General features: G+C 43.1%; 1 protein-coding gene across 1 annotated transcript in view; it reads left to right on the top strand.

Annotated features, from left to right (window-relative positions):
• LOC141069333 (cobalamin binding intrinsic factor-like) overlaps window positions 1-21,630 on the top strand; it is a 166,768-nt gene that overhangs the window by 101,283 nt on the left and 43,855 nt on the right. The window contains exons 4-5 of the mRNA XM_073558809.1: window positions 11,433-11,582; window positions 18,331-18,503. Coding sequence (XP_073414910.1) covers window positions 11,433-11,582; window positions 18,331-18,503 — 323 coding nt within the window. The remainder of the gene's footprint in view (window positions 1-11,432; window positions 11,583-18,330; window positions 18,504-21,630) is intronic.

The following is a 21,630-nucleotide window of genomic DNA, read 5'->3' as shown; positions in this document are numbered from 1 at the left end:
CTGAGAGAGGAGCGTGCACGTACACCTCTGTACGGTGTATGTAAAATTGTCAAGCTCCGTGTTTTTGTATACGGACTGACACACGCTGTCTCTCTCTAGTTTTGAATGTAATCAAACAGCAAATATACTAAACTGTTTGAAAAACAGACAAAACTATAAGGTGTAGGTCTGTTAGCTCGGACAAACTCCTCGACTTTTCCTTACAGAGTCACACACGTAGATAGCTTCAATTTGGCCAAGATAACAACCATTACACGGTACTGAGAGAGGAGCGTGCACGTACACCGCTATACGGTGTATGTAAAATTATCAAGCTCCGTGTTTTTGTATACGGACTGACACACGCTGTCTCTCTCTAGTTTTGAATGTAATCAAACAGCAAATATACTAAACTGTTTGAAAAACGGACAAAACTATAAGGTGTAGGTCTGTAAGAACTGACAAACTCCTCGACTTTTCCTTACAGAGTCACACACGTAGATAGCTTCAATTTGCCTGTGATAACAGCCATTACACGGTACTGTGTGAGGAGCGTACACCGCTGTACGGTGTGTGAAAAAATGAACGCTCACTACATCTTCATGACAAAACAATACAATTTGGATTGCTTTTAAAAAGCAGTTTGAACACCAGTGTGCACACAGCAATGCAGCTAGCCTTGTGCGTGCGCTGCTGCACAAAAGCAAAAATCTTCACCTTTCACTGCACAGTAACTACAGTGAAAAGCGCTAGCAGCAGAAGCAGTTTTTTTTTTTCTTTTTGCCTTCCTAACGCTCTCCCTACAGAATCAGCAGCTGCAGCAGCTCTCCCTATTCTGAGATCAGCATAAGTAACATGGCAGTCGGCGTCCCTGCCCTTTTATACCCCCTGTGACGCCACACAAAGCAAGCCAATCACTTACATGCCCTTCTCCAAGATGGTGGTGACCGCTGCCTATGTCATCACGTTGCCCACAGTGTCCGTTCTTCCTGATTGGCTGAAAAAGGGCGCTAAAGTATCTTTTGAAACGTGACTTTGGTGCTAAAGTCGCCGACCTCGTGGCCGACCTCACGCTAAGGTCGGGTTTCGTTTCATGAAACCCGACTTTGGCGAAAGTCGGCGACTTTTGAATTTTTTCGACCCGTTTCGCTCAACTCTATTAATAAATAACATTTCCCATATGTCAACTTTGCAACAGCACAATTTTGGAAGCATCATTTTTTTTGTTAGGAAGTTATAAGGGTTAAAAGTTGACCAGCGATTTCTCATTTTTACAACAAAATTTACAAAACCATTTTTTTTAGGGACCACCTCACATTTGAATTGAGTTTGGGGGGTCAATATAACAGAAAATAAGGTGTTCAAAACCACATTCAAGAAGTTTATTAACTCTTTAGGTACTTCACAAGAATTGAAGCAATGTGAAAGGAAGAGGGTATCAGGAGAAAATGAACCACAATATTTGTTGTGCAATTTCTCCGGAGTAAACCGATACCCCATGTGTGGAGGAAGACCAATCTTTAGGCGCACAGCAGTGCTCAGTAGGGAAGGAGCATCATTGAGATTTTGAATATCAAACTGGCTGGAATCGAGAGCGGACGCCATGTAGCGTTTGGAGAGCCCCTGATGTACCTAAACAGTGGAAACCTCCCATACTTGACTCCATTTTGGAAACTAGACCCCCCAAGGAAATTATCTAAATGTGTGGTGAGCACTTTGAACCCCCAAGGGCTTCACAGAAGGTTATAACGTAGAGCCGTAAAACTAAAAAATCATATTTTTTCCTCAAAAATTTTGTTTTCACCCCCAATTTTTATTTTCCCAAGGGTAACAGGACCCCAAAAGTTATTGTTCAATTTGTCCTGAGTACGCTGATACCCCGTATGTGGGAGGTAAACCACTGTTTGGGCACATGGCAGAGCTCAGAAGGGAAAGAGCGCCATTTGACTTTTTTGGCTGGAATTGAGATCGGACCCCATGTAGCGTTTGCAGAGACCCTGATGTGCCTAAACAATAGAAAAGCCCCCGCAAGTGACCCCATTTTGGAAACTAGACCCCCCCAAGGAGCTTATCTAGATGTGTTGTGAGCACTTTGAACCTCCAAGTACTTCACAGAAGTTTATAACGTAGAGCCGTGAAAATAAAAAAATCTAATTTTATTCCACAAAAATGATCTTTTTGCCCCAAAATTTTTATCTTCACAAGGATAACAGGAGAAATTAGACCACCAAAGTTGTTGTACAATTTGTCCTGAGTACGCTGATACCCCATATGTGGGGGGGAACCACTGTGATCACCTTACTGCGATCTTTGGGAGGCAGAATGAACAAATCCACAAAAGGTGAAGAATGAATTGGTTTTATTTTTTACGCCGTTCAACGTGCGGTATTAGTGATATGGCGGCTTTATTCCTCAGGTCTTTGCGATTACAGCGATACCAGATCTATATCCTTTTTTCATGTTTAGCTTTTGTCACACACTGAAAGACGCTTTTTTTTGTAAGAATTTTTTGTAAGAAATTTTTGCATCGCCGCATTTTGAGAGCTATAATTTTTCCAGACTAGCTGACATTTTTATTGGTACCATATTCGGGCACAAGACGTTTTTTGATCGCTTTCTATTCTGATTTTTGTGGAGGCTGAATGAACCAAAACCTGCAATTCAGGAATTGTTTTTTTTTTTTCCTCCATTCCACGTGTGGTAAAATTAGTATGGCAGCTTTATTCTTCAGGTCAGTATGATTAAAGCGATACCTTATTTATATATTTTTTTTTATGTTTTGGCATTTTTTACACAATAAAAACTTTTATAGAAAAATTAATTATTTTCACATCACTTTATTCTGAGAGCTATAACTTTTTTATTTTTCCGCTGACGGAGCTGTATGGCAGCTTGATTTTGCAAGACAAGATGGCGCTTTCAGTGATACTATATTTATTAACATTCGTTTTTTTATCGCGTTTTATTACACTTTTTCCAAGCGGTATGATGATACCGCTTGGAAAAAGTATAATTTGCTACGTTTTTGTGTTTTTTTTACGGCGTGAACTGAAGGGATTAACTAGCATGACACATTTATAGATGGGTTTTTACAGACGCGGCGATACCAAGTGTATTTTTTTTTTACATAAAAATATGTATTTTTAGGGGGATTTTTGAAATTTTTTATTATTTTATATTTTTTTCAAAAATTTTTTTACCTTGTCCCTTTATGGGACTTTCCCTTTTTTATTTGATTTGCAGGTATAATACATTGCAATGCTCCAGCATTGCAATGTATTATACCCTATGGAGAAAGCTTCTGAGACAATGCTGTGAGCATGGTCTCAGAGGCTTTCCATAGCTGGATAACCTGGGGGTTGTCATGACAACCCCGGTTCATCATGGCTGAGATCGGGCCCTGGGATTACATTGCGGAGATGCCAATCAGAAGGCAGAGGGAGCCCCCAACCCTCTGGCTCCCCCCCTCGATCACAGCAGTCAGGGGGTTAACAGCCAGGGGCAGCACGGACACTGCTCCTGGCTGTAAGTGCAGGAAGCTCTGCCACTGGCAGCACTGAACTCCTGCACTGATCTGGCAGGAGATGCTGAAATTTCAGCATCTCCTGCCCGCTCATGCTGTGTTCGGTCAGTCAGATTGACTGACCAATCACATCGCTCTGGGTGTGGGGACCAACTGCAAGGGTCCATGCACCTCTTCCCGTGCCTCTTAGCTGTCTATGACAGCTGTCAGCACTGAACTGTCACTGCGTGTTTACATGCAGTGACAGTTTAAATGCATGACGTGCATAGCCCGTCATGGTACGGAAACGTACACCCGGCCATGACGGACTGTGCACCTCAATGGACGTTAAGGGGTTAAATAGACAGTGTACCTGTGTCTACCTCTGTGTGCAGCTGAGTGAGCCGATCTACCACACCCTCCACTGCTTTATATGTTTAGGGAAGTTTAAAATATTTTTTTGTCCTATTTTCTAAAGATTTAATGCTTCAATTGTGCATGGAGATTATAAGCGGAAACTCCTTAATCAGGAAGCATTTTGGATTTTTTTACTTAAAGCACCACTCCAACTTTTTATTTTTCTATCTCACAGCTTAGTGTGTGTGGTGCTTAAAATCCAAGGCCCCTGCCCCCTGTCTGATACTCACTTTCCCGGTTTTCATCTGTTCTTGCCCCCACTACAGTCCGTCTCCTGCAGTTTATGAAGTATTGGCTGCTCCAGTGTTTGCTGGAGCCAGCCAGATGTCACTAATCAGTGTAAGTCTATGAGAGCCTTGTTCTGGCCTCGTTTTAGCTCTCATAGACTTACATTAAGAACTTGTGACGTAGCTTCTGTCTTCCGACCAGTCACAAGCTCCACTCAAAAGATGGCGCCAGGGGACCGGAGCATTGCCGAAAAACGGGGAAGATGCGGAAGAGTGAGTATATGACTGAGGTCAGGGTGTTTTCGTTTAATGCACCGCTCCAGCAGTGAAAAGAAAATGTTGGAGTGGTGCTTTATTACCCACATGCCTCATGGCTCAAATTTGAAATTTGAAATTTGATTTTACACTATTGAAACTTGTGTTTTTACTTTCATGATATGTAGTTATTGTTTTTTCTTTCTTTGATTTATTTTGTTTACATAGATGGAGAATTGCTTTTATATCCGCCGACACACAGCACACATTGCGCTTGATTTGAGGATTCACAATTTTGCAGTCACATACAGTGAATGCAGACTTGTAATCAGTGTCGGACTCGGGTGCCAAGGGCCCACCAGTAACAATGACCTTAGTGGGCCCACTTTTCACATGCATACAAATATTACACTACCCTTATTCACAAATTTACCTATATCTCTATATAATAATATAATATACCTATATATACTGGGTAGTTTGATTAATGAATGATGAGATGCTGCTTTATTCTGTACAGACTAAATCATGTAAATTATGCTAAGTACTGCCCATACAGTGAGGTTGAGGGCCCATGACTCCACAGGGGCCCGCAGGGGGATTCCCCTGTGGGCCAGTCCGAGCCTGCTTGTAATTTAAGACCTGACAACCCCTTTAAACTTCTATATCCTGCACCTGTTTTCATATTGCAGCCCACACCCTCCACCAATGTTCTTTAAGCATTACATATAAACGAACGCTTGTAAATTACTGTTCATCTGTTACTCTATGCCTAAGGATCATTTGCGATCCAAAACGTTTCAGAAGATGTAATATTTGCCTTTTCCCTAATAAGTTATTGGACGTGTAATAAAGCATTGAAGATGTTATGACATTATGGTGATTGATTTCTCTATTTGCTATAATCAAGCACATCTTTATTTTCTTTTACTAAGGAGGAGCGTTACAATAATCGTTACCACTGTAAAAATATAAAAGAGACTATAAGAGACCATGCAGACTTAAATGTGTGTAACCTGCATTCTGTGGGTCTTTCTCTTCCCTTTACTGTACATGTTAATTTTCTCTCTTTCGTTGTAATACAGCAGTGCGCTCTTCCATGTGTGTAGCTGTGTGATTTATAGTAAGATATCAGATCTCTCACTGCAGCAGCTCTCAGCACGCTCACTGCATTTAGGTTTGTTTTATTTAAGGACTAAAGTGCTTCCATATAGATAATACCAGGGTAGCTACCAGGAATTTCAGGACAGCATACTGGCAACATTTTCAGGCCCCCTTGAGACTCTGCTCAGGCTCCACCGTAGCTCCGCCTCCACCCCTCCAACCTTCCATAGTCCCACTGCTCACTCTTGGAAAAACTCCACTTCTGCACCACGTCCTCACTAATCACACATTATCATTGAACACTATATCACATACATAGTCACCAGCTTTTGATTTGGCCAAAAGATTTTCGAAGCCTGCCACCACAACAAGGTAGACTTTTTTGTCAGGGCCCTACTCTACTCTAACCTATTAAACATTTCTTAAAATATCCCAATACTCTTTTTAGGTATATTTTAATTTATTTTTCTTTAAGGGATTGTGTCACATACATTTTTTAAAATGACCATAATACTACATACAAGGGACAAATACCATCACATCATGGCCGGACCACATATCACCACCACATAGTGACTGAGTAATACCACATAGAGAGATAAATACCGCCACACCATGACCAGATCACATATTACCACCACATAGTGACTGACTAATATCACATATAAGGGACAAAATGACCGAATGATACCACATGCAAGGGACAAATACCACCACACCATGACCAGACCACATAGTGATGGAATAATAGCACATACAAGGGAAAAGTACTGCCACACCATGACCAGATCACATATTCCCACCACATAGTAACCAGAAAATAACACATACAAGGAACAAATACTGCCACACCATGACCAGAGCTCGTAAATATCACCAAATGGTTACCAAATAATACCGCATACAAGGAATAACTACCACCACACCAGAACCAGAACATATATTACCACCACATAGCGACCGAATAATACCACATACAAGGAACAAATAGCGCCACGCCATGACCAGACTACATATTACCACCACATAGTGCCCAAATACTACAATACTGATCATTAATAAAAAAACAAAAAACACAATACTTCGTACTATTAGATAGAGGAGCTCTGTGTATAGTATCAGTGTACACGTAATACAGTGATCACCAGTGACATACATTGGAGCCCTGTATATAATGTCAGTGTACAGGTAACACGGGATCACTAGTGACATTATACACAGGAGCTCTGTACATACAGTAGTATAACAGTGAATAGTGTCTGTGTATATGTGATACATTGACTTACCAGTGACTTTGTTTCTAGTCCTTCAAAATCGCTTTTATTATTTATCCAGCGCAGACCGCCATCACTTCTTCCAGTCAGGACTCATCTCTGCAGAAAATAACTGTTATCTAGAGCACTGCTTCCAGAGCACATTCCCCAACTTCTACACTATGCAACTGAATGCAAACGTGCACCCACCATTAATGTATCATTTGTTATTATGCAACCTACCATTCAATATAGAAATTTTAATCCACCAGTGTGCCCCAGCTAACTATATATAGCCACTTTCCCCACCCAATAAATATGTAACTTAATTAGCACATGTAGTCTTTCCCCAATACAAGTCACACTCCTGCATCCTCAACATCCCTCCATCCTGTACCTCCCGCTCTGCCGATTCATTATATTTTCATGCCCACCTACTCCCCAATTAATTGTGTCCTGTCCTCTCTCTCCCACCCCCACCCTCTATTCATTATGAAGTAGTCTCTCTCACAATCAATTTATCATTTACTCTCCCCCACCCTCAATTTGTCATTATTTGCTGCCCCCACACAAAATTCATCATCATTAAGGCTGTGTTCACACATAGCGTAATTTTTGCGGCAATTTCAAACACGCGATTTTGCCGCGAAAACACACAAAAAAGCATCCCATGCAATCTTATGGGATTCCGCAATGCTATGCTAATGCTGCAGATTTTCCCGCGGCGAAAGCGCATCGCGGAAAAATACTCAGCATGCTAATTAATTTTGCGGAATCGCGGCGATTCTGCACACATAGGAATGCATTGTTCTGCTTACTTTCCGCATGTGGCTGTGCCCACCATGCGAAAAGTAAGCAGAACATTTGCGGATGGTACCCACGGTCCGGAGGAGAGGAGACTGTCTTCCAGGCTCTGGGTACCATATCCCTGTAAAAAATAGAATTAAAATAAAAAAATCATCATATTCTCACCTTCCGATGTCCCTCGCAGCGTCACCAGGCTTCAGCGATGCTGCCGGCAGGTCCCTTTCCCAGTGATGCATTGCGGCAATGACTTTGATGACGTCGCGGTCTCGCGATACCGTAGCGGTCTCGCGAGACCGCGACGTCATCAAAGGTGATTGCCGCAATGCATCACTGGGAACAGGAGTTGCCGGGAGCATTGCAAGGATCGGGAAAACTGCGTGGGACGTCGGAAGGTGAGAAAAACACCATTTTTAATTTTTTTTATTATTTTTAACATTAGATCTTTTTACTACTGAGGCTGCATAGGCAGCCTCAGTAGTAAAAAGTTGGTCACACTCGTCAAACACTATGTTTGACGAGTGTGACCAACCTGTCAATCAGTTCTGCAAGTGATGCTGCAGATCGCTTGGAAAATGCTAGTGTTCTGCAAGCTAATTACGCTTGCAAATCGCAAGTTTTCCGTGGGAAAATCGCAGGAATTTAAAATGCGGTTTTCCCGCAAAATGGAATTCCGGAATTCCCGTGTTAACTTCCGTGGGAATTCCGTAACGTGTGCTCATAGCCTTACTGTCCCCCATCCCGATGTCTCAATACATCATTATTTATTCCCCAACCTTCAACACATTATTTACTATCCCCACCCTCTGTTCTTCATTATTTCTAATCCCCCACCTCAATACACCATCATTCACTGTCTTTTGTCCCATACCCTCAATTCATCACCCCCCCCCCATGGCCATTTAATTAAATTTATTAAAAAATAAGTCAAGTGGGCTTGCGTTCACGCCTGTGCATTAGGGTGCCAAGGAAATGCATGGTAAAAATTAAGTCACAAGTTTTTGAAGGTCTTTACCTCCTAATTTTGATCCTTTTTAGTCATAGATATTTTATAATTTTCTTTTTTTAAGATTAGATATCATTTACTGGTTGTTCAATGGCACATCATATTGCAGTTTTAAATGTTTGTTTAGTATTTATCGTCATGCATATCCCGCGTTATGTATGGTATGTTATGCCGTTTACCGATCAGATTAATTGATTTTATATTTTGCTAGATCGGGCGTTTCTGAACCCGGCGTTACCAAATGTGTGTGTGTGTGTATGTGTGTATATATATATATATATATATATATATATATATATATATATATATATATATATATATATATATATATATATACACTCACTGGCCACTTTATTAGGTACACCATGCTAGTAACGGGTTGGACCCCCTTTTGCCTTCAGAACTGCCTCAATTCTTCGTGGCAGAGATTCAACAAGGTGCTGGAAGCATTCCTCAGAGATTTTGGACCATATTGACATGATGGCATCACACAGTTGGCGCAGATTTGTCGGCTGCACATCCCTGATGCGAATCTCCCGTTCCACCACATCCCAAAGATGCTCTATTGGATTGAGATCTGGTGACTGAGGAGGCCATTTGAGTACAGTGAACTCATTGTCATGTTCAAGAAACCAATCTGAGATGATTCGAGCTTTATGACATGGCGCATTATCCTGCTGAAAGTAGCCATCAGATGCCTGTTCTTAGCTGAGAGGAGTGGTACCCAGTGTGGTCTTCTGCTGCTGTAGCCCATCTGCCTCAAAGTTCGACGCACTGTGCGTTCAGAGATGCTCTTCTGCCTACCTTGGTTGTAACGGGTGGCAATTTGAGTCACTGTTGCCTTTCTATCAGCTCGAACCAGTATGCCCATTCTCCTCTGACCTCTGGCATCAACAAGGCATTTCCGGCCACAGAACTGCCGCTCACTGGATTTTTTTTCTTTTTCGGACCATTCTCTGTAAACCCTAGAGATGGTTGTGCGTGAAAATCCCAGTAGATCAGCAGTTTCTGAAATACTCAGACCAGCCCTTCTGGCACCAACAATCTTGCCACGTTCAAAGGCACTCAAATCACCTTTCTTCCCCATACTGATGCTCGGTTTGAACTGCAGGAGATTGTCTTGACCATGTCTACATGCCTAAATGCACTGAGTTGCCGCCATGTGATTGGCTGATTAGAAATTAAGTCTTAACACACAGTTGGACAGGTGTACCTAATAAAGTGGCCAGTGAGTGTATATATATATATATATATATATATATATATTATACTTGAGCAAGTGGTAAATCTAAATGTAATGTCAACATATTTCACATGGTGAATCCTTATGCCAAAAGGAAAAAATTTGAGGGGTAAGGCTGAGTTCACACGTGGCGTTTTTTCGCGTTTCCGCGGCGGTTTTAACCGCGCGATTTTGCCGCGAAAACGCGAAAAATAAGCATCCCATGCATTCCTATGGGATTCCGCAATGCTGTGCTAATGCTGCGGTTTTTACCGCGGTGGAATCGCTTCGCGGTAAAAACCGCAGCATGCTCATTAATTTGCGGAAACGCGGCGATCCCGCACCCATAGGAATGCATTGTTCCGCTTATTTCCCGCATGTGGCTGTGCACACCATGCGGAAAGTAAGCAGAACAATTGCGGATGGTACCCATGGTCCGGAGGAGAGAAGACTGTCCTCCGGGCTTTGGGTACCATATCCCTGTAAAAAATAGAATTTAAAAATAAAAAATTATTGTTATTCTCACCCTCCGGCGTCCCGCGCAGCCTTCCCGCTTCTCTTCACGCTCTCGTTCCCAGTAGTCCTTTGCGAAAATGCTCGCGATGACGTCCCTTCTCGCGGGATCCCGACGTCGCGATCCCGCGAGAACTGACGTCATCGCGGGCATTTTCGCAAAGGATTACTGGGAACGGATGCGAGGGACGTCGGAAGGTGAGAATAACACTATTTTTTATTTTTTTTTACATTCTATCTTTTACTACTGATGCTGCATAGGCGGCCTCAGTAGTAAAAAGTTGGTCACACTTGTCAAACACTATGTTTGACGAGTGTGACCAACCTGTCAATCAGTTCTCCAAGCGATGCTACAGATCGCTTGGAAAACGCTAGCATTTTGCAAGCTAAATACGCTTGCAAAATGCTAGTTTTTCCGCGGGAAAATCGCGGGAATTTAAAATGCGATTTTCCCGCGGACTGGAATTCCGGAATTCTCGCGGTAATTTCCGCGAGAGTTCCGGTACGTGTGCACTTAGCCTCAGACTTACCAATTTGCAAAGTACATTTTTCCTTGGCACCCTACTGTGCGTACGTGATTACATCATCCCACACACACCATCACCAGACTCACAGAAAAGGTATCGAGAGCTGGATCTGTGAAGCTGTTTAGTTTTTACTTCTGTGGAACTCCACGAAAGCTCCTTGTGCAGAGATATCCACCGCCAATGGTGACATGATGGTGACATGATGGCGCACAGTGCTTTATTGTACCCTGGGGCCTGGTGAGCAGAAGCAAATGAGAAGTGGGCCCTGACTGGGCCCAGGCATCCACCGTACTTCTGCTCACCAGACCCCATACATCAGAAAGGGCAATAATGCTCTGATGGCGGCCCTGGATTATTCAAAAGATTGGTTTGGTGGAAATGGGAAATCTATGATCAAGATAAAAAGTAACAGAGTTGCTTTATAGGGCACCCAAACCTGTTTAGTAGCACTCAGAAATTTCAGAGCTGATTCTGAACATTTAGATGATTCATCCAATAAAAGAGTGAGAACCATATTTTGGAAGATGTTCTAATTGAAAAAAAAAACTGTTTACATAGGAAATAAGCTAGATGCTAAAACATAAGTGTTTATATGCTGTAATTCAATTATGACTTTATTACAGACAGCAATGGAACCCCTCTTACTACCTGGTACCAAGTCGGGCTTGATGTGCTAGCTCTGTGTGTGATGTCCCAACCTTCAGCTCTTACGGCAGCAAATGTTTCTGCAACAAATATCCCTACAATTGCATCTAGGCACATATTTTCTGTAGGTGAGTTCTCGCATAAAATGTAATGTCTTAATCCAAAAGCTGGTGTCTAGGTCCGTAAGCTTACACAACACAAAACAGCCAACTGTGGTGAAAAGAAACACAAATGCCAAATGTGTACCTTTTGGTATTATTAATATGGTTTATATGGTTTTGAAGTCAGCATTGGAAAAAAAGTTATTAAAGGGGAAAAAAGTTAAAAGTTTATTCCCATCTTCATAAATGTATAAAATAGGCACTTTTGCAATTTACTGCTTTTTGAAATTTGTAGCTATTCTTGAGCTATTAAAGGGAATCTGTCATCAATTTATTTGCCTATCGGCTGCGGCCACCAGCATGTAACCTGATGTAACCTGAAAGAAAAGAAAAATGAGTTAGATTATGCTCACCCAGGGGCGTTCCGGGTCCGGTTCGGGTCCGGTGTGAGTCGTGGTCCGGTCCGGCGCCTCCCATCTTGCAGCGATGACGTCCTCTTCATTCCTGGCCGTCGCAGCTCAGGCACAGGTGCACTGCTCTGCCCTGTTGAGGGCAGAGCAGATTACTGCAGTGCACAGTCGCCAGAAGAGGTCCACAAGCATTTTAGGGGTTACTTTGGACTTTTTGATTTCATATTGTTACGTCAACAGAGCAGTTCCTTCTCTTCCACTCTGCTGTTGATAGTGCATCTCTGCCCTCAGCATGTTGATTGACAGCAAGCTTCCCGCTGCCTTAGGGCGATTTCACACGTCAAGATAATTCCGGTACCGGAGCTATCCGTGTCCATGTGGACACGTGGTACCTCCGTGTGGCACACGTGTTGCAACCGTGTGCCACACGTGTACCGCATCAGGACCACACGGATGGCGCTGGGTGCTGACCGCGGCTGTAATTCTTCCCTCCTGCTTTGCCGGCAGGAGAGAAGAATGAATGATAACCCAACGTGGGGTCCCCCTCATTTTATGAACCAACCAGACGAAACTTACAGCTGGGGGCTGTATCCCTCAGCTGTCAGCTTCAGCCAGGTTGGTTGTGAAGAATAGAGGGGTCCCCACGTTCTTTTTTTAATTATTTAAATAAATAATTTAAAAAAACATTTAGCCTGGATTAGTAATGGAGAGGTGTCAAGAAGACACCGATCCATTACTAATCCTACAGTAAATAAAGGGTTAAATAACCACAATAAGAATAAATTATTTTAATTAAAGAATACAACACACACATTTTTATAATCTTTATTACACTGATAATTCCATCGACCTTCTGAAAAAAAGGTGAACATAATAAACCAACAATAAACTGTGCATTACCTGTCCGGCGCTCCGTCACGTCCCACAGCATAAATCCATCTCGGGGGGTTAATACTCATGGATCCCTGATAACTGCTGGAACCGTCAGAGCCCAACCATGTATATATTATATTACATTATATGTCTGGTATCTGTATCATCTGGTATCTGCTCTATTCATTGTCTATGGAACTGATGGAAATAGCCAAGCGCAGCGCTTAGCAGATCTATAGACAATAAAGGGAGCAGAGGCCGAGCTCCATCCAAATCAAGACTGCAGAACCCTATTCTCAGAATCTCTGGGGTGCCCAGTGGTCGAATCCCCAGTGATCAGCAAGTTATCCATGATCCGACGGATCACACATGCATCGTATATACTGTACATATACCGTACATACACACATATACCGTACATACACACACACACATACCTGTGACAGAGTCACTGGCAGAGTGGTAGAAGGGAGATATGTGTCACTGTGCTTTTAACGGCATCAGTGACATGAAACCAGAGCATTTTTTCTCCAGCACTACGTGTTGAGAGGGTTAAGTTGCATAAAAGGGCTGGTTTTACGTGGACCCTCATAGAGCGGGTGGGAGAAGGTCCACTTTATCTCCTGGGCAGACCTGCCAGGACCTGCGTGAGGTCATGATCATGTGATCAATCACATGATGAAAATCACAGGCTTAGGTTTAAATAACCGAGCTCTACAGGCAGTCGATGTTCAGCTAGCCAGGAGAAAGGAGTCTCCAGAGGCTTTGTGGCTTGTTGGGCACAGACTGGGCCTACAACATACAGACTGTGGTGCAGCATTGTTGTTTCTTTTCCTTTTTGATTGTTCGTTCCAGTAGCTATGAGAGATGGGTGGATCAGGCTACCCACATACCTCACCTCTGGATGTGGTTACAGCTTATGTAATGGAGGCTGTTGTTTGGCACATGGTCTGTGTGTTGGGAAGGAGAAGGCATCCTGTGTGTGTGGCTCCAGACCGAGCCTGCATGCTGGACATTATCCCAACCTGCGTGCCCACAGACCTGGCGGAGCAGAGCCCTGCTATGGGCATTGATGCATTGTTTCGCCTGCTCTAAAGGCTGTTTACCTTCTGTTTGTGCTTCTGGGTTTATGAAGCATATAAACCCACATGAACTTTTAAAAGGAACGTGCCTCCTGTTTTTCTCCTGTCGCACCTGAGTGAGTTCAAACCCCCCCTATAATACCTATTCACTACTTGTTGCTGGGCAGATTACAACATCAATGCTAATAACTCATACCACAATAGACATTATACATCATAAGAGTACTCGTGTCTTCAAGGGGGAACATGGGCAGTATGTCCTTTTCCTAACAATGTCATTGCATCTGCTGTCTCCGTTGCACACACTGAATGCTAGAAGGAGGTGCCGGCGGCTCTCTCTTCCACCATTATTCACACCACTACCTGTATCTTGAGGATGCAGAAAGAGTAGAGTTGAGCGATACCATCCGATACTTCAAAGTATCGTATCGGATGGTATCGGCCGATCTTTAAAAAAAGTATCGGTATCGCCGATTCCGATACCGGAAGTCCCATTCAAGTCTATGGGACTTCCGGTATCGGAATAAGAAAAACCCTTTCCTGCCCTTGTACAGCCTCTCTGGGGTCTGTACGGGCCTTTCGGGGGGCTGTGCCGGCCTGCCAGGGGGTCTGTGCAGGCTCCGGTGGTCTGTGCCGGCCTGCCGGTGGTCTGTGCAGGCTCCGGGGGGCTGTGCCGGCCTGCCGGGGGGCTGTGCCGGCCTGCCAGGGGGTCTGTGCAGGCTCCGGTGGTCTGTGCCGGCCTGCCGGTGGTCTGTGCAGGCTCCGGGGGGCTGTGCCGGCCTGCCGGGGGGCTGTGCCGGCCTGCCGGGGGGCTGTGCCGGCCTGCCGGGGGGCTGTGCCGGCCTGCCGGTGGTCTGTGCAGGCTCCGGGGGTCTGTGCAGGCATCGTCCGATGGGACTACAAGTCCCATCTGGCGATGCCTGCTACCATGACAGTGATTGACACATTAGCCAATGATGGGACAGTAGTAGTCCCATCATCCGGCTAATGTGTTAAATGTAAAAAAAAAAAAAAAAAATTACATGCTACATTCATACTACATACTACATACATGCTACATTCATACTACATACTACATACATGCTACATTCATACTACATGCAACATACATACTACATATATACTACATGCATGCTACATATATACTACATGCATGCTACATACATACTACATGATACATACTACATATATACTACATGCATGCTACATACATACTACATATATACTACATGCATGCTACATACATACTACATGCTACATACATACTACATACATGCTACATATATACTACATACATACTACATATATACTACATGCATGCTACATATATACTACATGCATGCTACATACATACTACATATATACTACATGCATGCTACATACATACTACATGCTACATGCATGCTACATATATACTACATACATGCTACATATATACTACATACATACTACATATATACTACATGCATGCTACATACATACTACATATATACTACATGCATGCTACATACATACTACATGCTACATACATACTACATACATGCTACATATATACTACATACATACTACATATATACTACATGCATGCTACATATATACTACATGCATGCTACATACATACTACATATATACTACATGCATGCTACATACATACTACATGCTACATGCATGCTACATATATACTACATACATGCTACATATATACTACATACATACTACATATATACTACATGCATGCTACATACATACTACATATACTACATGCATGCTACATACATACTACATGCTACATGCATGCTACATACATACTACATACATGCTACATATATACTACATACATACTACATATATACTACATACATACCACATACATACTACATGCATGCTACATATATACTACATGCATGCTACATACATACTACATATATACTACATGCATGCTACATACATACTACATGCTACATGCATGCTACATACATACTACATGCTACATACATACCACATATATACTACATACATACAATACATTCATACAATACATACATAGACATACAGTACATATAACATAGAGTAACATACTTACCAATACTTGTCACATTGTTCCCCGAAGCCATTGTCGTCTACGGAATAAATATTAACATAACAAACCACAAAAATACTCACCCACGATCCGAAGCAGTCCACGAGTGTGTCCCACGACGATCTTGGGTAGAGAACTGCAGCATCAGCTGATGCTGCCGTTCTCTACGGGCTGCAGGAATCCAATGACGGAAGGTAGGTATCCTTCCGCACTGTATTCCTCCGCCACTTAAAAAAAAAAAAAGTCCCTAGTCTCACTTTATGCCATTGCTGTGTGGGAATTTCCCACACAGCAATGGCATAAAGTGAGACTAGGGACTTTTTTTTTTTTAAGTGGCGGAGGAATACAGTGCGGAAGGATACCTACCTTCCGTCATTGGATTCCTGCAGCCCGTAGAGAACGGCAGCATCATCTGATGCTGCAGTTCTCTACCCAAGATCGTCGTGGGACACACTCGTGGACTGCTTCGGATCGTGGGTGAGTATTTTTGTGGTTTGTTATGTTAATATTTATTCCGGAAAGACAATGGCTTCGGGGAACAATGTGACAAGTATTGGTAAGTATGTTACTCTATGTTATATGTACTGTATGTCTATGTATGTATTGTATGAATGTATTGTATGTATGTAGTATATATGTGGTATGTATGTAGCATGTAGTATGTATGTAGCATGTAGTATGTATGTAGTATGTATGTAGCATGCATGTAGCATGTAGTATGTATGTAGCATGCATGTAGTATATATGTAGTATGTATGTAGCATGCATGTAGTATATATGTAGCATGTATGTAGTATGTATGTGGTATGTATGTAGCATGTAGTATATATGTAGCATGCATGTAGTATATATGTAGTATGTATGTAGTATGTATGTAGCATGTATGTAGTATATATGTAGCATGTATGTAGTATATATGTAGTATGTATGTAGTATATATGTAGCATGTATGTAGTATATATGTAGTATGTATGTAGTATATATGTAGCATGCATGTAGTATATATGTAGTATGTATGTAGTATATATGTAGCATGTATGTAGTATGTATGTAGCATGCATGTAGCATGTAGTATGTATGTAGCATGCATGTAGTATATATGTAGTATGTATGTAGCATGCATGTAGTATATATGTAGCATGCATGTAGTATGTATGTGGTATGTATGTAGCATGTAGTATATATGTAGCATGCATGTAGTATGTATGTAGTATGTATGTAGCATGCAGTATGTATGTAGTATGTATGTAGTATATATGTAGTATGTATGTAGCATGCATGTAGTATGTATGTAGTATGTATGTAGTATGTATGTAGTATATATGTAGTATGTATGTAGCATGTAGTATGTATGTAGTATTTTTTTTTTTTTTTTTTTTTTTTTTTATAACATTTAACACATTAGCCGGATGATGGGACTACTACTGTCCCATCATTGGCTAATGTGTCAATCACTGTCATGGTAGCAGGCATCGCCCGATGGGACTTGTAGTCCCATCGGACGATGCTTGCACAGACCCCCGGACATCAGCACAGCCCCCCGGCAGGCCGGCACAGCCCCCCGGCAGGCCGGTACAGACCCCCACAGGGTGCACAGCCCCCCGGCAGGCCGGCACAGCCCCCCGGCAGGCCGGTACAGACCCCCACAGGGTGCACAGCCCCCCGGCAGGCCGGCACAGCCCCCCGGCAGGCCGGCAGAGACCCCGGGCAGTCCACACAGCCCCCCGGCAGGCCGGCACAGCCCCCCGGCAGGCCGGCAGAGACCCCCGGAAGGCCCGAAATGACGGCGCATCATGATGCGCACACACCGCGCATCATGATGACGTCAGGCCGTCAATCAACTGAACTTCCGATTCCGATGCCGAATTCCGATATTGAAAAAATATCGGAAGTCGGTATCGGAATTCCGATACAGCAAGTATCGGCCGATACCCGATACTTGCGGTATCGGAATGCTCAACACTAAGAAAGAGGTGATATCAGGATAGAGGTGGATGGCCACATGGTACGGTGTTTTCAGCCCCTTGGTTGTCTCGTTTTGGGGGCCGAACTGGAACAGCCAGAGAGCCCAGATGTGGCCTGTAGGCTGCATTTTGCTCAAGTCTGGACTAGAGCAATACATACCGTTAAGAAAGACCATGATGTGGCTGCTTTCAAGGCCCTTGCAGAGATAGGGCACATAATAATAAGCCCTGTGTAAACTATGTAATAGTGCCCCCCTCTCTTTTATTTACGTCTATATTAGAGATAAAAGATTTTTTTAGGAGGAAATTAAGAGATAAAAAAATGCAAAAATGATAAATGAAGAAATGACCATGTGTTTTTTTTAGATACGGCAGCTGTGGCAGTGATGGCATTTACTTGTGTGCTCGAAATGGAAGATGTGCCTTTAGAAATCTACACGACTGTGAATAGCACTCTTGGAGCTCTATTGGACTTGATCTTGGATGCCCAGAATGATGGGCTTATTGGTAATATATACAGCACTGGGCTGGCTGCACAGGTATTAATATCCACTTGCTACTAAAAATCGTTTTGTCCTAACAGAAAAAAAGAATTTTCAGAGCTGACATTAAGGTGACCCTGATAGTCATTCATGCTGCCCAAGCCAGAGAGACTTTCCTGTTACAGTAGTCAACCTGTTAAAATCATGCAGACTACAACATACCTGACTGCAAGAAGAAACTGGTCTTTGAGTTATGCTCTCTCTTTTTCAGTGGTCAGATTCTTGTTATAGCTGTCATTAACGCCATTCTTTTGACACTAATCTCCAAATCCCTTGCATAGACATATGAAGACATTTGCTGAGGCCGGGGTCAGACTTGCGAGAAACTCTGACGAGTCTTGCACATCAATAACCGGCACTGCCGCTGGCACTCGGATCGGAGCAGTCAGCTGCATAGAAATACATACAGCTAAACGCTCCGATCCCAGTTCCGGGCGGCAGTGCCGGGTATTGAGGTGCGAGACTCCCTCTGAGTTTCTCTCAAGTCTGATCCGGCCTTAGACTGAGATTTCACAACCAAGTTTTAACTAGAAGGACACTGAAGTGAAATGCTGCAAATGTATTAAGAGGTGCACTCCTCTTAATAATCTTATTTCATCTTTTGACAGTCCATGCCCACAAACTGACATTTATACAAGTAAAGTACTGATGTCAATTTTAGGCATAGATCATAGTAAATTAATCATATCATGGTCCGTCTCAACCCCTCATAGAAGCCCAACTCACATTTTTAGACAAGTTGTCGAGAAAATATTAGAAAAAGGTTGCTAAAAAGCACAAAAATACATTATTTTTTTTGTTACCAGGGTTGTGGTATGCAGTTCTTCATACATCATCACCTTTCCTAGAGATTAATCATAAACTTTTTCTTGTAGCCACCATCAGGACATTGTTTATTACTGAGCTTAAGGCTATGTGCCCACGGTGCGTGTTAAAACGCACACCAAAAACCGGACTCCTTCCCAGAAATCGAGCGGTTTTTCCGCGCGATTTCACCGCGATTTTACCGCAATTATGATCGCGATTTTGCCGCGATTTTCGTGTGCGATATTCAAGCACTTTCCAAGAGATTTGAAGCATCGCTTGGAAAGTGATTGACAGGTTGGTCACACTCGTCAAACATATTGTTTGACAAGTGTGACCAGGTTTTTACTATTGAGGCCGCCTATGCAGCATCAATAGTAAAAGATAGAATGTTAAAATGCTAAAAAAAATAAAAAAATCGGGGTATATTTACCTTCCGGCGTCCCGCGCTGCCATCCCGGGCCTCAGCATTCCCAGTAATGCCTTGCGAGACCTGTGATGACGTAGTCTCGCGTTGCTATAGCGATCTCGCGAGACCGCTAGAGTCACGCAAGACTACGTCATTACAGGACCTTGCCGCAAGGCATTACTGGGAACGCTTAGGCCGGGAATGAAGCGCGGGACGTCGGAAGGTAAATATACCCCGATTTTTTATTCTTTTTTTTACAGGGGTATGGTACCCAGGGCCTGGAGGACAGTCTCCTCTCCTCCACACCGTGGGTACCAACCGCACATGAGACGCTTAACTTCCCGCATGGTGGGCATAGCCACATGCAGGAAGTAAGCGATTCTCATGCATTCCTATGGGTGCGGAATCGCAGCAATTCTTTGCGATTCCGCACAAAAGAATGAGCATGCTGCGATTTTTTCCGCGATGCGATTCTGCCGCGGAAAAAAGCGCAGCATTAGCACAGCATGTGCGGAATGCCATAGGAATGCATGGGGGGCGTTCTGTACACGATTTTTAAACGTTTTCGCTGTGTTTTTGCGCCAAAAATCACGGCAAAAACGCTTAAAAATCGCTGCGTGGGCACACAGCCTAAAGGGAACTTGTCACTCGATTCATGCTGTCCAAAACATAGGCAGTATGAATCAGAGCCTGGCTGAGCGTAAAATATCATAGTTAGAAAATCTGATCGGCTTTTCCACACACCGCTTCAGGTGATTGACAGGTCTCAGCCCTATGTGTAAATACAGAGAGACTTGTCAATCAACTGAGGTGGTACAGGGAAAAGGACTAGTCTCATCTCTGCCTATGTTCTCAGCTGGATCTTCAAATTGTATTTTCACTGAAATGCTGCGTTTGAGTTTCAGAGAACAATATGCCTTGCTGCAATCATGCAGCGAGGCTTTGATCCATGCTGGCCATGGCTTGAGCAGCATGAATCTAATGGCTGGTTCCTTTTAATAAACAATTTAAAGGCAGCTTATAAGCCTCCCTCTAATGGCAGCTGTGATCAGTCACAGTTTTACTATATAGGTCTGGAGCGCCCCTAGGGCCGTGGGTTACTCGGTACCGGGCCGGTGTCTTAAAGGGATGTGTCACGGCAGCAGTGACCCGGTCCACCCTACCCCCCCCCGGGAGGGAGGCAATGCCACTGTGGCAACCGGACTCCTGGGGTGCCAAAGGCCTATAGCTATGCAGGCCATATAGACCTCTGCATGGGAAAAATTCCAAACCATACCACTTTATGTTAAAAATTTAATCGGCACAAATCTTTTCAAGTGTTTGGATCAAAATCCAAAGTAAAGTGGTGTTCAAGTGAATATTCGCGAATAAATTATTTGACAATACTTAATGTGGTAAAATCTTAAAGGGAGTCTGTCAGCTTCAAAATCGATATTAAATTAAGCTCAGTTCCATTTAGGTGTCTTTGAATTAAGAGGAGCCATATCTTACAGTCTATATATTAGCTGCATAGTTGTAGAAAAAGAAAAATCATTGCAATAATTTGTAACCATGATACTTGGAGCACTGAGCCTAGAGCCATGTTATCCAGAGCGCCTATTGTTCCACAGCTAGTAGTAGTGGAGGTTGTTTCTGATACTGTTTTGGAAACTGTTTTTGGGGTGCTCTGGAATGTGTGGCCCTGCCGTGGTGCTTTAAGCACCTTATTTGCATATGAACATAAAGAATGTCTTCTCCAATATTATGCAGTGGATTTTTGCCCCTAGAGTATCCAGTGTCGGTCTGGGGTGCCAAGGCCCACCAGTAACCAACTCCAGGGCCCCACTTTTCAGCTACATGCAAATGTGACATTATCCTCAATCACACATGTATATAACAATGAACTGGGTAGATTGTTAAATTAATAAGATG

Source organism: Dendrobates tinctorius, unplaced genomic scaffold (assembly GCF_039654945.1).
Source record: "Dendrobates tinctorius isolate UK_male_01 unplaced genomic scaffold, ASM3965494v1 ptg000258l, whole genome shotgun sequence".
NCBI classification, from domain to species: Eukaryota; Metazoa; Chordata; class Amphibia; order Anura; family Dendrobatidae; genus Dendrobates; species Dendrobates tinctorius.
This window is presented reverse-complemented; position numbering and strand designations above follow the sequence as displayed.